The 17,168-nt window shown below is 39.7% G+C and overlaps 1 protein-coding gene across 1 annotated transcript; it reads right to left on the bottom strand.

The window, feature by feature from the left end:
• Positions 1–14,357: 14,357 nt before the first annotated feature.
• LOC121994161 (putative cis-zeatin O-glucosyltransferase) lies at positions 14,358–16,201 on the bottom strand. Its single transcript, XM_042548295.1, has 2 exons — positions 15,227–16,201; positions 14,358–15,140 (listed from the first exon to the last, which is right to left on the bottom strand). The coding sequence occupies exons 1-2, from the start codon at positions 15,988–15,990 to the stop codon at positions 14,495–14,497; spliced, it is 1,410 nt and encodes a 469-aa protein (XP_042404229.1). The 5' UTR covers positions 15,991–16,201; the 3' UTR covers positions 14,358–14,494.
• Positions 16,202–17,168: the final 967 nt, after the last annotated feature.

Raw genomic sequence — 17,168 nt, 5'->3', positions numbered from 1 at the left:
ATGCCCTGCTGACCAGCTCTTCACCAATCTATGGTCGGTGAGTTTCACTACTTACATTAGGTGCTATTTTTGGTCTCAGCATTCGAAGCATCAGTCTGACTCGTTCTTTCATTGTACTTACTAACTCTAGGCAAAGGCGAGCTAGCCTATTGAATCTTTTGACCGCTTCTTCTACTGGTAGGTCACCTGGTCTAAATTCTATAAGCTCCTCATACTGTTTATTGGTGATCCGTTGACGGAAGACTTCTTCGTAAAACTCTGTCTCGAAGTCAACCCAGCTCATCCGGTTGACTGCTCTCTTACTCTTAACTCGCTCCCACCACATACAAGCATCTCCAGATAGGCAGAAAGAGGCACACTTACCCTTCTCGATTTCTGGTCAGTCAAGAAACTCCATTGTGCTCTCAAGTGTCTTGAACCAAGCCTGGGCATCCCAGGACTCGGCTTTCTGGTTTTAGTTTCAGTCACTGGATGAGGTATGCTTCTTGTCTTCTAGGTGTTGTGGCGACTTCCAGGGCAACTGATAGGACTTCAGTCACCACTGGAGTCTCCACATTAATGGTTGGGGGAGTGGGAGGAGTTGGCTTCTGATTGGCCATCAAGTTGACAATCACTTATTGCTACTCTACTACTTGTCTCTGGAGTTGGGCAACAACTTCAGAGAGATTGGGCTCAGTTGATCTAAGCTGTCCGTTCTCCTGATCTTGGTTCTCAGTACGAACGGTACGGGGATGTTCTCTTCTTGCATCTAATTATGCAAAGAAAGAGGCTTGATATCTTCTCTATCCTTTCTAAACATACATATATATGGATCAAGAAAGGAGTAACAATAACTTCTATCTTACTTAAGTACTCATAAATAATAACTCTGTACTGCAGTTAATAATAACGAAAGCAATTAAAGAAAGAACTTAAATACTTTCTTACTTGAAGACGGCAAGGTTGATGCTGATGTGTGTGTGATGCTGGAGAATGGAAACCACTCTGATACCAACTGTAACGACTACCCTTCTTACTATTACTCTCTAAGGGCGACCATTACCTAACTATTACTCTACTCACTAGTATTACTTGTGCTATTATAGCAACACTTAGATTTATCACGGCCCAGAGGAATTCCTACCGAAAAATTTCGACAGAATCTCCCCTGTACCGGTGACCAAATCCATAATACAACCAATATATACGCAGCCACAGGCGGCTGGAACACATTTTTCACAACCACGCAGTAATAAAATCACACTATAATCAAACTCTAAACACCTTCATAAACTCTGGATTTGCTAGGACATGATAAGCTACAAATACGAATCAAACTCAATCACAATCTCACAAAACTTCATAATAGTATTTAAGAAGAGAACTAAAACATAAACTCTAAACAGATAGGTCCTGAAGATTTGCTAGCAAACTCTGGATCTCTTCATAGTCCAGTCATCACACACCTTCATCACCACCACCACCCTGTCGCCTCCCTTTCATATCTTAGCTTTTCCTTTATCAGCAGTAGGAGGAAAAATAAAACTATAAGCGAAACACTTAGTAAGTACTAATCTATCTCACAAAAACTCGAAGTGCATAAAAAGAATGCAACAATACTAAAATTGAAATGCTAAAAGCAAAGCTGCATGTACTCATGGTATATAGAAATAAAACTGAATACTAAACATGCTCACTAACTGATAGGAAAATAATGAAACTACTACTGTAGGCTCAGAATTAAAAAACTAACTTCTATTGATTCTAAGCATAATACTTGTTTCATTTTCTTATATCTTTATACCAGAAATTAATCTTTTACTTTCTTCTTCTTTTTCTTTCTTCTTCTTTTTCTTTGGGCCCAGGCTTAGTACCATCTTTGTTTTGCGCGCTCTCTAATAGTGACTGAGGTAGCGAGCCTCTAGTCCTATGAGGAAAAGACCTTGGTCTTACTAGGGTCAAGACCTTGGAATTGGTCACCTGGATTTATTTAACGACAACCTTGGAAGTCGGGTATTAGCCTCTTACTTTAATTTACTAGTTATTTCTTTTTAACTAAACTCTAGTCTTTTCTTTACTCATACTTCTCATACTCCTTGATTAGAGCTTATTAGAATCCTGTAGATATATCTAACAAGTGTAGGATTACAACTAACCAAGCATGCTATATAAAAATAACACAAGGGAAGCAGATCTGAACTCTCTAAGCATGTTATAAAACAAAGCAAAGGAAAGCAAATCTGAACTTACTAATCATGCTATAAAATAGAGCAAAAGAAAGAAATTTTGAACTTACTAATCATGCTATAAAATAGAGCAAAAGAAAATAAATTTGAACTTACTAATCATGCTATAAAATAGAGCAAAAGAAAGCATCTTTGAGCTTACTAATCATGCTATAAAATAGAGAAAAAGAAAGTAACTTTGAGCTTACTAATCATGCTATAAAATAGAGCAAAAGAAAGCAAATTTGAACTTACTAATCATGCTATAAAATAGAGAAAAAGAAAGCAACTTTGAGCTTACTAATCATGCTATAAAATAGAGCAAAAGAAAGCAAATTTGAACTTACTAATCATGTTATAAAATAGAGCAAAAGAAAGCAACTTTGAGCTTACTAATCATGCTATAAAATAGAGCAAAACAAAGCAACTTTGAGCTTACTAATCATGCTATAAAATAGAGAAAAAGAAAGCAAATTTGAACTTACTAATCATGCTATAAAATAGAGCAAAAGAAAGCAACTTTGAGCTTACTAATCATGCTATAAAATAGAGCAAAAGAAAGAAAATTTGAACTTACTAATCATGTTATAAAATAGAGCAAAAGAAAGCAACTTTGAGCTTACTAATCATGCTATAAAATAGAGCAAAAGAAAGTAACTTTGAGCTTACTAATCATGCTATAAAATAGAGCAAAAAAAAGCAACTTTGAACTTACTAATCATGCTATAAAATAGAGCAAAAGAGAGCAACTTTTAGCTTACTAATCATGCTATAAAATAGAGCAAAAGAAAGTAACTTTGAACTTACTAATCATGCTATAAAATAGAGCAAAATCAATCACTAAAATGCTGGATAGGGTAGCAAAGTAAGCTAACTCTGAATTGTTATAACAAGGTTGTTCTTGCCTTTAAAACAGCAATAAACAATCTATCCAAACATACTAGTATACTAAGTTGTGCATGCTCATTAAGTGGCAAGGAAAACTAAACCGTGCAGGGCTGTTCATGTTCATGGAGGTAGCAAGCAAAAACAGAACTGCATACTAATAATTAAGGGTTATTTATGCCCATTTGCACGGCCAAAAGGAAAGCAAACTTGCTGGAATTTATGAGCAGCAAGTAGACATACACGGATACAACATTTAAGAGCTAAACGCCTTCTACATAATTAAACTCGAACAATAAACTAGCATGCTTAATAGTTATGCTACAGAAGGTAAGGAATAAAAGGGAAAACCCTAGCTTATAGTCCTGTTCAACAGCAACTCAAGCAAGAAACTCTCGGTACAGCACTTAGCATGGCAAATTCGGCACAGCAACTTCTACAAGGAAACTCACATAGGAATTTCAACACAACAACCCTAGTTGATTGAAAAGGAAAGCCTAGCATAAAAATCCGAAAATCTATTGCCCTAACATGGCAAATTCGGTACAGCAACCTTCAACATAGCAAATTAGCTCAGCAACGCAACCCTAGCATACTCTTCTACTTGGCACAGCAAGATCCAGAAGCAAGGAACGAAATCCAAAGTTCGGAGCAACTCCTACCACAGGTGAGTAGTACTTACCTACTGTTCTTGGACTTACAACCGGCGGTAAGACTGCTAGGGCTTCGGGGAGATGAAGACTTTGGCTTCTCTTTCGTGCTCACGCGTTCTCTTAGGCGAGAGGAGCTCGGATCCGCAAGGTTCGCCGGAAGAAAGCCTTCGCCAGCCGCCGGAGACCAAAACCTAGCTTCTTCTTTGCTGTCGCCCGAGCAGGAGCGTCGCACGCAGTCGGGATTGGGGAGAAGGGCAGATAGGGTTTTCGGCGAAAAAGGGAAAACTTATAACTAGGTTTAAATTCTGCTCCAACTACAACTTAATTATATTTCGTTTCCCATCTTTTCAGAGCAGTGTTCCCATTCTCCAGCATCACACACACACCAGCATCATCCTTGTCGTCTTCAAGTAAGAAAGTATTTAAATTTTTTCTTTATTCTGCTTTCCTTTATTACTATTTGTAGTATAAAGTAATTGTTTTTAAGTGCTTAAGTAAGATAGAAGATTTTGTTTCTCTTTTCTTTATTCATATATATATATGATTAGAAGGGTTAGAGAAGTTATTTAGTCTTTTTCCTCTGTATAATTAGATGTCAAGAAGAGGGTGTCCCCGTACCGTTCGTACTGAGGACCGAGTTCAGGAGAACGAAGAGCCTAAAACCCCTGGGCCTATTCTCTCTGAAGTTGTTGCTCAACTTCAGAGACAAGTAGCGAGCAGCAGCAAGTGATTGTCAATCTAATGGTCAATCAGAAGTCAGCTCCTCCCACTCCCCCAACCATTAATGTGGAGACTCCAGGGGTGACTAAAGTCCTATCAGTTGCCCTGGAAGTCGCCACAACACATAGAAGACAAGAAGCATACCTCATCCAGTGACTGAAACTGAAACCAGAAAGCTGAGCCCTGGGTGCCCAGGCTTGGTTCAAGACACTTGAGAGCACAATGGAGCTTTTTGACTGACCAGAAGTCGAGAAGGGTAAGTGTGCCTCTTTCTGCCTATCTGGAGGTGCTTGTAGGTGGTGGGAGCGAGTTAAGAGTAAGAGAGCAGTCAACCAGATGAGCTGGGTAGACTTCGAGACAGAGTTTTACGAAGAATTCTTCTGCCAACGGATCACCAATAAACATTATGAGGAATTTATAGAATTTAGACCAGGTGACCTACCAGTAGAAGAAGCGATCAAAAGATTCAATAGGCTAGCTCATCTTTGCCTAGAGTTAGTAAGTACAGAGAAAGAACGAGTCAGACTGATGCTCTGAAGGCTGAGACCAGAAATAGCACTTAGTGTGAGTAATGAAACTCACCGACCACAGATTGGTGAAGAGCTGGTCAGCAGGGTATTAGTGAGTACTATCTGAACATCATCAAGACACAACAAACGCAACACAAGTTAGTCAAGATCGAATGCAAGACAGTGGGGAAACAGAGACCCCAGTCATATAATCAGAACTGGAAGGACAAAGATAACAAGAAAGACCCAAGCAGGAAGATGTTCGGGTAGTCTGTGAGTATCCAAAGGTATTTCCAGAAGGGCTACCTGGACTACCTCCCAACAGAGAAGTGGAGTTTGAGATTGAGTTGGTCCTGGGTACCGGACCAATTTCTAAGGCTCCGTACAGCATGTTTCTAGCGGAGCTGAAAGAGTTGCAGGAACAACTTCAGGAGCTGCTTGACAAAGGCTTCATCCGCCCTAGTCATTCACCATGGGGAGCTCCTGTGTTGTTTGTTAAGAATAAAGACGATCTATGCGGATGTGCATAGATTTTAGAACACTGAGCAAAGTAACAGTTAAGGACAAGTACCCTCTTCCCAGAATAGATGATCTATTTGATCAGCTAAAGAGGACAACAGTGTTCTCTAAAATAGACCTGCGTTCTAGGAACCATCAGTTGAAAGTGAAAGGAAGTGGTGTGCCCAGAACAGTTTCCAGGACCATATATGGACACTACGAATTTGTAGTCATGCCTTTTGGTGTGACTAATGCACCTGTAGTCTTCAGGGACTTAATGAACAGAGTGTTCAGAGAATACCTTGACGAATTTGTCATCGTATTCATCGACGACATTCTAGTCTATTCAAGAACCCCAGAGGAACATGACACGCACTTGAGAATAGTACTGCAGACCCTTCAGCAAAAGCAGTTGTATGTTAAATTCTCGAAGTGCGAGTTCTGGTTAGAGCAGGTGGCGTTTCTAGGTCACATAATTTCTAAAGAAGGTATCCAAGTGGATCCAGCCAAAATAGAAGTGGTTAACAACTGGAATAGACCCAAGAATGCCAGGGAGATCAGAAGCTTCCTTGGTTTAGCTGGGTACTACAGGAAGTTCGTGGAGGATTTTTCCAGGATAGCCTCTCCACTAACATCCCTCACCAGAAAGAACAAGAGGTTTGAATGGTTAGACAAATGTGAGCAGAGTTCCCAAGAGCTGAAGAGGAGACTGACCAGTGCTCCCATTCTGACTGTTCCAGCTAGTGACAAGAGTTTTGACATCTACAGTGATGCCTCCAAGATGAGTCTAGAAGCTGTTCTCATGCAAGAAGGAAAAGTGATAGCTTATGCCAGACAACTCAAAGATTATGAGAAGAATTACCCCACTCATGATCTTGAGCTGGCAGCTGTGGTCTTTGCACTAAAACTCTGGCGACATTACTTGTATGGAGTCCAGTGCAGAATCTTCACAGATCATCAAGAGCTTGAAGTATTTCTTCACCCAGAAAGACTTAAACATGAGACAGCGTAGGTGGCTAGAGTTGGTCAAAGACTATGACTATGAAATCCTCTACCACCCAGGCAAAGCTAACAAAGTGGCAGATGCACTAAGCAGAAAGTCCAGTGCATCCCTGATGTCTCTGTCATCATTAGCCCTACCACTGCAGAAGGAGTTATCAGATTTCGGACTTGAAGTTATTGAAGGGAAACTCTCCGCATTGACCTTAGAGTCTACCTTGCTTGAGGACATACAGAGAAAGCAAAGTGAAGATCCAGACATTCAGAAGATCAAGCAAGAGATATAGAAAGAAGAAAAATCAGAGTTTCGAGTAACAGATAGCGGAATTCTTTATCAGGGAAGTCGCATTTGTGTGCCCAATGATGAAGAACTGAGAAAGAAGATTTTAGAAGAAGCTCATAGCACACCATACTCCATACATCCTGGTTCTACCAAGATGTACCAAGATGTGAAACAGAGGTTCTGGTGGTTAGGACTCAAAAGAGACATTGCTAAATATGTCAGTACCTGCCTGACATGCCAGAGAGCCAAAGTAGAACACTAGAGACCAGGAGGAGTTCTTCAGTCACTCCCAATACCAGAGTGGAAGTGGGAAGACATATCCATGGACTTCATAACAGGTCTTCCAAGAACTACAAATGGATATGACGCAATATGGGTAGTAGTGGACAGATTAACTAAGTCTGCCCATTTCCTAGCCATCAAGGTGTCCCACTCCATAGAGCAGCTGGCACAACTATACGTTAAGGAGGTGATCATACTTCATGGAGTTCCTAAATCTATTGTTTCTGATAGAGATGGGTGCTTGACCTCACACTTTTGGGAGTGCGTTCAGAATGCACTAGGCACCAAACTCAAGTTCAGCACGGCTTTCCATCCTCAGACTGATGGGCAGACAGAGCGAGTAAATCAGATACTAGATGATATGCTCAGAGCTTGTGCAATGGATTTCAAGGGAAGTTGGTGCAAGTATATGTGCTTAGCTGAATTTGCCTACAACAATAGCTATCAGGCCACCATCAAGATGGCACCTTATGAGGCACTGTATGGCAGAAAGTGCAGATCACCCATATGCTGGCAAGAAGCAGGTGAGAGAAGAGAAATGGAAGTAGAGCTGGGCATTCAGACAGAGCTGATAGATGAGACTACTCAGGTTATTCAGAAGATCAGACAGAGAATTGAGACTGCCCAGAGTAGATAGAAGAGTTATGCTGACACACGCCGTAGGCCACTTGAATTCCAAGAAGGGGATTCAGTCTTTCTCAAAGTTGCCCCGATGAAGGGAGTGATGAGATTTGGCAAGAAGGGCAAGTTAAGTCCTCGTTATGTAGGACCTTACCTAATCACAGAAAGGATTGGGAAAGTAGCTTACAAGCTAGATTTACCACATGACATGTCAGCAATACATAATGTATTTCATGTCTCCCTGCTAAAGAAGTGTCTCCACGACCCTAGCCAAGTGATTCAGCCTCAGTCAGTGCAGATCCAAGAGGATCTTAGTTATGAGAGCAGACCTACACAGATAGTGGACAGAGCAGTCAAGAGACTAAGAAATAAAGAAGTACCACTAGTGAAGGTCATCTAGCAGAACCAGAAACATGAGGAAGCCACTTGGGAACATGAGGACAGTATGAGACAAAAATATCCAGAGCTATTCTAAGTTTGAGGACGAACTTTTTATAAGGTATAGGGATTATAACGACCTAATTTTCCCTATTTCAAGTTCTGAAAGTCCATAAAAATGTTTGGAAATACTTTTAAAATATACTAGAGATTTCTAGGAATTTTTAGAGTATTTTTACGTAATTTTTGGAGGTCGTTTAGTATGTTTACAAAAAGAAAGAAGTTTTAACAAAAAAATCGTTGAAGGTGAGACTTGAACCCAAGACCCCCGGTCGAACCCGACCGTAACTGAACCAACCAGCCAACTGGTCTGCGGGAGTTTTGTTAAATAAATACGGAACAAAATATAGTTAAGCTGAAGTTGGAACTGGAAATAACTTAAGGGATAAGTTGATGTTTTCTTTTCCCGTGACCTAAAAACTCCCGATTCCTCTCCTCTTCTCACGTGACGGCGCGGCATCTCTGCTGTTTGGGCGAAAACGAAGATGACGAAGCCCTAGTTTTGTCTCCGGCGCCGGTGAAAGGTTTTTCCAGCCGGTTTTCACCCATGCGTGACCACCTCGACGAGGGGAGCTCGGAAACGGGAAGAAGAGTCGAGATCTCAAGTTTCACCCGAACCTTAGATCTCTTCCTTCCGGTTGTAAGTCCTAAAAGCAAGGGTAAGTACTACTCAGCTGTGGTAGGAGTTGCTTTCGGTTTTGTTTCTCCTTGTGTTTGAATCTGCCGTGAGCTTACATGCTTGGATGTTTTCGGTGACGAACCTTGGTTGAGATTTCTACCGAATTGGGGTTTCATATGCTATGTAGGTTATAACATTTCCTGCTTATGCTATTAATTTCCTTATGACGTGTAGGTTATAGCATTTCTTGCTTATGCTATTAATTTCCTTATGTTGTGTAGGTGATATCATGTTCTGCCTATACTGTTAGTTCCTTATACCATGCAGATTAGAGCATTTACTGCCATAGTTTTCCTAAAAACTTGAAAAAAAACAGCTCTATATTATTAGATCTGGTTAGATTTCTTTTTCTTGTGCTATCTAGTAGAACGAACAACCCTCTTTGAGATTTATGTTTGGTCCTTCCTGTGCAAACTCAATGAGGCCAATCAACCCTAGTTCCCAGCATTTCAGTTCTGAGTTTTTAGCTTCCGGGGTTAACATGAACAGCCTTGTTTTTATGATTCAGAGTTAGCTTGTTGTGCTACTTTTCTAGCACTCTAGTATTTGGTTGCTTGGCATTTCAGTTGCTTAGTTTCCTTAGCATTTCAATCTGAAATTCAGAATTTCACAGCTTTGTTTTAAGCATGAAAGTTTTTTAAATAAGCATGAGTAATTTCTTATCCAAGAACAGCCCTTTATTTAGTTAGAATAGGTGTAGCATTGTCCCTGATACTTAAAAGGGCAAGAACAGCCTTTTAATTAGTTAGAATGGTTTAGCATTTTCCTTGCTACTCAAAAAGGCAAGAACAGCCCTTTAATTAGTTAGAATGGTTTAGCATTTTCCTTGCAACACAAAGGGCAAGACCAACCCTTATTTGGTTAGAAGGGCAGCCTTTATTTAAAGTATGCAGTATTAGAATAGCATGATTAGTAAGCTCAAAGTTGCTTTCTTTTGTTCTATTTTATAGCATGATTAGTAAGCTCAAAGTTACTTTCTTTTGCTCTATTTTATAGCATGATTAGTAAGCTCAAAGTTGCTTTCTTTTACTCTATTTTTATAGCATGATTAGTAAGTTCAAAGTTACTTTCTTTTGCTCTAATTTATAGCATGATTAGTAAGTTTAAAGTTGCTTTCTTTTGCTCTATTCTATAGCATGATTAGTAAGCTCAAAGTTGCTTTCTTTTGCTCTATTTTATAGCATGATTAGTAAGTTCAGATTTGCTTTCCTTTGCTTTGTTTTATAACATGCTTAGAGAGTTCAGATCTGCTTCCCTTATGTTATTTTTATATAGCATGCTTGGTTAGTTGTAATCCTACACTTGTTAGATATATCTACAGGATTCTAATAAGCTCTAATCAAGGAGTATGAGAAGTATGAGTAAAGAAAAGACTAGAGTTTAGTTAAAAAGAAATAACTAGTAAATTAAAGTAAGAGGCTAGTACCCGACTTCCAAGGTTGTCGTTAAATAAATCGAGGTGACCAATTCCAAGGTCTTGGCCCTGGTAAGACCAAGGTCTTTACCTTATAGGACTAGAGACTCGCTACCTCAGTCACTATTAGAGAGCGCGCAAAACAAAGATGGTACTAAGCCTGGGCCCAAAGAAAAAGAAGAAGAAAGTAAAAGAGAAATTAAAAGATTAATTTCTGGTATAAAGATATAAGAAAATGAAACAAGTATTATGCTTAGAATCAATAGAAGTTAGTTCTTTAATTCTGAGCCTACAGTAGTAGTTTCATTATTTTCCTATTAGTTAGTGAGCATGTTTAGTATTCAGTTTTATTTCTGTATACCATGAGTACATGCAGCTTTGCTTTTAGCATTTCAATTTTAGTATTGTTTCATTCTTTTTATGCACTTCGAGTTTTTGTGAGATAGATTAGTACTTACTAAGCGTTTCGCTTATAGTTTTATTTTTTCCTCCTACTGCAGATTAAGGAAAAGTTAAGATATGAAAGGGAGGCGACAGGGTGGTGGTGGTGATGAAGGTGTGTGATGACTGGACTATGGAGAGATCCAGAGTTTGCTAGCAAATCTTCAGGACCTATCTGTTTAGAGTTTATGTTTTAGTTCTCTTCTTAAATACTATTATGAAGTTTTGTGAGATTGTGATTGAGTTTGATTCGTATTTGTAGCTTATCATGTCCTACTCTTGGAGTTATGTTTAGTTCTTATTGCTAGACTAGTTTTCGTTGATTATAGTGTGATTTTATTACTGCGTGGTTGTGAAAAATGTGTTCCAGCCGCCTGTGATCTCACTTGGTCACCAGGATTCATAAACTCTACTACTTAGCCTGGAGGTTTAGAGTTCGAATCCTGGGGAAGGCAAAAATCCACTGCCAGGGGTGGAAAGTCCTAGTGAGTAACGGCACGGCCAAGGGTCGTCAGTCAACGACATGAGAGGTCGCCAAATGGGCCGACGACATAAGGGCTGACGGTCGACGACCCAAGGGTCACCAAATGGGCCAAGAGGGCCGGGTCGTTACAGGGAAGAAGCATTTTCTAAAAATTTTATAAAAAATTTGTAGTTATTTTCATCCATTTTGGAGGAAAATAGAAAGAATATTTTTAGAACAATTTAGGTGTTTATATGATTAAAATAAGTTAGGTAAGATAATGAGTATTTATAGATAAATTTTTTATTAAAATAGTCGTTAACTAACCGTTACTAGCCATTATATTGATCTACTAGTGGTTTACTTTTTTTTTAATCTTATCAAAAATATATTACCATTTTAATTTTATTTGTTGATTTTAAATTTTTAAATAAACTCATCTAGTGCGTGCACACCAGATGAGATTTTTTTTATAAACAAAATCTTATTATTATTATTTTAAATAAACAAAGCAATTGAATGCGTTCAATACCACATTGGCATTAACACCCCCACCATCCTAGATTCTCCCTTGATTTTAACATCTCTAGAGAAGTCAAAATAAGTAACAAAGGGCACCATTAGATTTCTTGCAACCTCATAAATCCATATGACTTGAAATTGGTCCAACCGGATCTGTCTAGGTTCATCAATAGGTTTCAACTAAAATTCATTAATAGATCTAGATAGGTTTAATTAGGCTCATTTTAGGTCCTATAGATTTTTGAGACCGCAAGGAGTCTAACAGTACCTTCCGTTGCTTATTTTGACTTTTTTCGATATGTTAAAATATTATTGAAAGAATCAACTAGTATTTAGCCTGATATATTCACATTGAGCATGATATGAACAATGCAAATCCAATGTGGGCCTAATATACACGTTGGGCTTGATATGTTCATATGAGGTTCAATGCTAACTAATTCTTCTAATGACATTTTAACACTTCTGGAGAAGCTAAAATAAGCAATGGAGAGAACCGTTGGACTCCTTACGACTTCATAAATCTATAGGAACTGAAATGAATCCAATTAGACCTATGTAAGTCCATTAGTGGGTTTCTATTAAAATTCACTGATAAATCTAGGTAGGTTTGATTTGACCAATTTTCAGGTCCCATGGATTTCTGAGGCCACAATAAGTCCAACAGTGCCTGCCCTCAATTGTTAATTTCAATTTTTCTAGAGGTGTTAAAAATATTATTAGAATATCAGCTAGAATGTGATCTTGGTCTCCGAGAAATCAAATCTGTGGTAGTGACGATTCAGATCCTCAAGAAAAATAATTATTGTAATTAAATTATAGTGCTGATTTTTAAAATTATGTATCATGATAGTTATGCATGCATGTAAATGAGAGAGAAGAGAGAAGAAAAAAAGAGCATGATGGTAAAAGATAATTCACTCGGCCCCAGCATCTCTTTCAATTCGTCCCCAAGTGAAAAGAAAAAAGCATAGATTTACATATATAGAAGGGAGGAAAGAGAAAAGAAAAGATAAAGAGAAAAAGTCAGATTTAGCATAGAGGTAAAATAGGAAAAAGTTATTCATTTTAGGTATCTTCAAAGCTTAGGATGCCTTTTAATTTGGGTCAATTTCGAACTTTGGATACGTCTTTTAATAAATTATTGAATAAAAATAATTATATAAAAATCATTGATGATTTACTATTTATTTTTTAAAATAAATTATATTCTTAAATTCATTAAAGTCATGGTCTCCAAAATTTATTCATATTTTTAAAAATTATAAAATTCTAATAAGAATTTAAAATTTTAAAAATACAAAGGAAAATTAATAAAAAAAATTTAAATTAGAAAAAACAGTAATAAAATAAAAAATAAATTTTTATATTTTTAATAGTTAATTAAAAGAAAAGGTAAAATTAAATTTAAAAAATAAAAATATAATTTGATACTGTTTTGATTGGACAAAAGATGAATCGTGTTCCTCACCGTAAGCTTCTGACAAAACGAAGGAAATAAATCATGACATAAATAAAGGAATTTTATTTTTTTAAAAAAACTATGCAGTTGTTTTCATAATAATTTACTATCTAAATATCAATTCGATTGTATCGGTGGATCACGATCTTCATATTTATTTTATTAAAGTATCATCATTTTAATATTGATTTTGTTAAAATATCATCTTTAAAATTCCAGGCATTATTTTGCATGCAGGCTGAAAGTTGTTGTAAATTTATATTTTTATATTACTAAAAGTTTTCGTGCTGGATCGTATTAATTAATGATCTATCATGTAAAGTTGAAAATTCTGGCTGTGTAATTTTGACTTGTCTTGCAATTTCACATGCTCGTGACTAGATGGAACGAAATTAAAAGCTTTTATATAAAAAAAAATTAGTAGCTTTTATATTAATTCAAGAGTAATGATTTACTTAAGGAAAAAATTTTAAGAAAAAATTTAAGAATAAATAATTAAAATCATGACCCATCATTTTTATAGATCTTATCATTTTATATATCTATTCTTAAATTTTTTTCTTATATTTTTTATTTTTAAGCATATCATTTTTCTTAATTCAATTATTATTAGAAATTTATGCACGTAGTCATCTGCTCCTCCATGACACAGTTGTAAAATTCCGTCAATATTTTTTATTATTTATTCTACGACCTTTTAGTTAATTGTATCCACCAGGAGAATACTTTGTCCCATGCCTAGATATTATAAATTAATGTCATGATTTATATTTTATATATATAATATTATCATTCTAGAACATGACCGGAGCGGAATCATCCACAAGAATAATACTTTGACTTTTCAAAGTACTCTTACCTAATAAATAAATTATCTTTAGAAAAAAAAATAGATCCGTTACCTTAACGACCCTATTAGTGTCGGTCCCACGGATATAAAGAGAAGTTCATGTAGGTACACAGGTCATAGGTGCATGGCAGGATAAATCCCAGATCATCAGTTTCTAAGAATCAATCCCTGGTCATTACGTCAAAAATATCATACGTCCACCATATGTGCTACACCTTTGAGGCATTAGGCATCCATTAACACTTAACATGTTAATGCCAATGTATTTTATTTTTTTTTATTTATTCTTTGATAAGGCAGTTCAATTGCTTGAACGCGTTCAATATGGATTCTGTGGGCATCCATAATGTCATTAACACCTTCACATTAATATTAAATTTTTATTTTTTTATTTTATTTGAATAGTTCAAAAGAGCTGAACTGTTAATGTTACACTACATCCACTTTGGCGTTAATGTCTCAAATCCTAATATCATTATGGATGCTCTTAGTAGACAATTGATCTTAAACAGTAGATACGACCCTTCTAGTAATTTATTTAGTTTTATAAATAGAAAATTTGACTTGGGTTTTATCTGGTGATCAGAGCAACGAAGGCGTCCAGCTCGGCACGAGACGCTCCGCCGTCGGCCACCGCCGCCCGCACCGCTTCCCCCAGTGCCCTAGCCTGCCGCCTCACACCCTCGCTTTCCTCCCCCACCATCACCCGCCTGATGGCTGCCGCGATCTCCTCCCGCCCCACTGCCTCGCCGCTACCCCGAACCGCGACGCCCGCGCCGTGGTAGTCCACCACCAGCGCAGTGTTGATGGGCTGGTCGGAGTGCATCGGCCACGCCACCATCGGCACGGCCAGGCATAGGCTCTCTGAGCACGAGTTCCACCCGCAGTGGCTGAAGAACGCCCCTGTCGCCTGGTGGGCTAGAATGTCCAGCTGCGGCGCCCACTCGCGCACCACCATCCCCCGCTTTCCCACCTTCTCTTCCCATTCCGCCGCCAGCTTCATCCGCCGGCCGTCGTCGCCCTCTTCCGCAGCGAATATGTCGCCCCTGTCGGCGTCTCTCAGCACCCACAGAAACCGCTGCTGGCTGAGCAGCAATCCCTGCGCCAGCTCCCTCACCTCCTCACCGGACATCGTTGTCATCGTCCCGAACGACACGTACACCACCGACGCCGGCGGTTGCTCGTCCAGCCAATTCAAACAATCGTGGGAGCTCGCTCTGTGGATATTAATAGTTCAAGTCACTAATCAATTCAAAAGAAAGATTAGATAATCAAAGACAATCCACAAATGCAAATCACTTACAGACGCTCGCCGGCGACGACGGCTAACGGACTCAGTGGGCCGATGGCAAACAGCTTCTTGCTGCAGTACTCGGGTTCTTGCGCAAGCATATCGAGGAACTCACCCTCGAGCACGCGACACGTGTTAAAGAGCATTCCGGAGGCGTCAACAGTCTTGTAAGTTGCCAACTGCCGTCGGATGAAGGCCACGAACTCCTCGGTGATCATGCCCTCCAAGGACGGAAGGGTGAGGCCGTGATCACGGCTCAGCTCGAGGGCGACGGAGGGTCGTGCGAAGATGATCTGGAACAGGGCGGGAACGCAGTAAAAGACGTAGGACTCAGTGTTGGGAAAGGCGGCTGCCTCATCAGCGGCGAAAGAGGCGAGCTGATCGTGGATGACAACGACTCGGCGGGAGGAAGCAGAGAGGGAGCGGAGGAGCGCGGCGACGGGGGTGCGGAGGTGCTCGAAGACGTCGAATAAGGGCTGGAGGTGGGCGGGGAACTTGGTGCCGGCCGTGGGATCCGGGGGCGGGCTGCGGAAAGGAGGAATGGGGAGCTCGTGAAACGAGATGGCGTTGGCGAAGGAGGACCACTCAGGTTGGAGGCGGGAGATGGCCTGGCGGACGTGCGTGGTGGTGGACGCGTAGTGGACTGCGAGTCCTCGGCGCGAGCATAGGAAGAGCGAAAGGTGGAGGAGCTGCGCGAGGTGGCTTTGCGCCGTGAGCGGCACCATCACCACCGCTACTGTGCCGTCAACTTGTCCCTCGTATGCTACTGTTTCCATCGACGCCGGCGGCTGCTCTTCCTCCTAATCAGTTGCTACTCTTCCTCCTAAGCAGTTGCTATATTAGACCGAATCCAACGCAGACATTCATATATAGAGACTCCGTCTGGTAAGAATCATCTCTCCCTCATCCATCATTCTCTCTCTCTCCCTGACTGCGTCTGGTTTTGGCCGTAAGCTTCCGAAGAATCTTTTGGGGTCTCGCTGTCACAGGACGATGGCGTGGGACTCATCTTCTCATCATTTAGAACGTGCGTCAGGAGACATAGTTTTGGGACCAGATCTTCTATATCACGTTTTTCTTGTCCGCCCTTGGACCATACAGTTGATATGAAATCTTCCTCACGTGTAAAACACGTGCACGCACTAACACGAAAGTCCTAATCTCTCTCGATCTTCAACGTCACCTCCCTCCTCCCTCCCACTGCCCCCCCTCCCTTTCCCGTGGCCTCCAATGACATCTTGCGCCCTCCTCCTCCAACGTCGTGTCCCTCCAACGACGTCCTGTGGCCTCCCTCCAACAACTTCCCTGCTGCGTCGCCGACCTCCAGCGGCCTCCAAAGACCTCCCTACTGCGTCGTCGACATCCTCGGTGACCTCCCTCCCGCGAGCTCTGCGACCTTCATCGGCCTCCTTCCCTGGCACCGTGTGGAAGAAAGCGAGGACCTTTTCTGTAATTAGGTAATAATGGTTCAAAAACTTCTCATTTTTTGCTACAATTTCGAATTCCTCCTGGTCGTGTTAGATGATTTAATCTGTTTCGATTTCCCAGTTTCTTTTTTTTGTGCTACAATTGCTACTTGATTTCCACAAGTATAATTGTTGTAGTTACTAGTGATTTTGAACTTTGTCGGCCAGTTCCCAAGCTTAGTGATGTGTTGTTTCTTAAGTTTCTGTTTTTTTGAGAAGTTGGACATGCACTGATGCAGATATTTGATATAAAATTATTATTTTTATATGCTTCTTTTATCGTTGTTTTTAGAGAAGTTGGACATACAAAATTTTACATAAAATTGTTGTTTTTAGATGCTTACACTACAAAAAATAAGGGATTTCGGGACAAAATTGGGGACGAATTTTGAAAAAAAATTCGTTGCAAAAATTTTTGCGACAAATTTTGGGACGAAAATTTTTTCGTCCCAAAATGGTTGATGCCAACTTTGGAACGAATTATGGAT

This window comes from Zingiber officinale, chromosome 6A (genome assembly GCF_018446385.1).
Source record: "Zingiber officinale cultivar Zhangliang chromosome 6A, Zo_v1.1, whole genome shotgun sequence".
Classification (NCBI taxonomy): Eukaryota; Viridiplantae; Streptophyta; class Magnoliopsida; order Zingiberales; family Zingiberaceae; genus Zingiber; species Zingiber officinale.
Note: the sequence above shows the minus strand (reverse complement) of the source record. Positions and strands in the feature narration are given on the sequence as shown.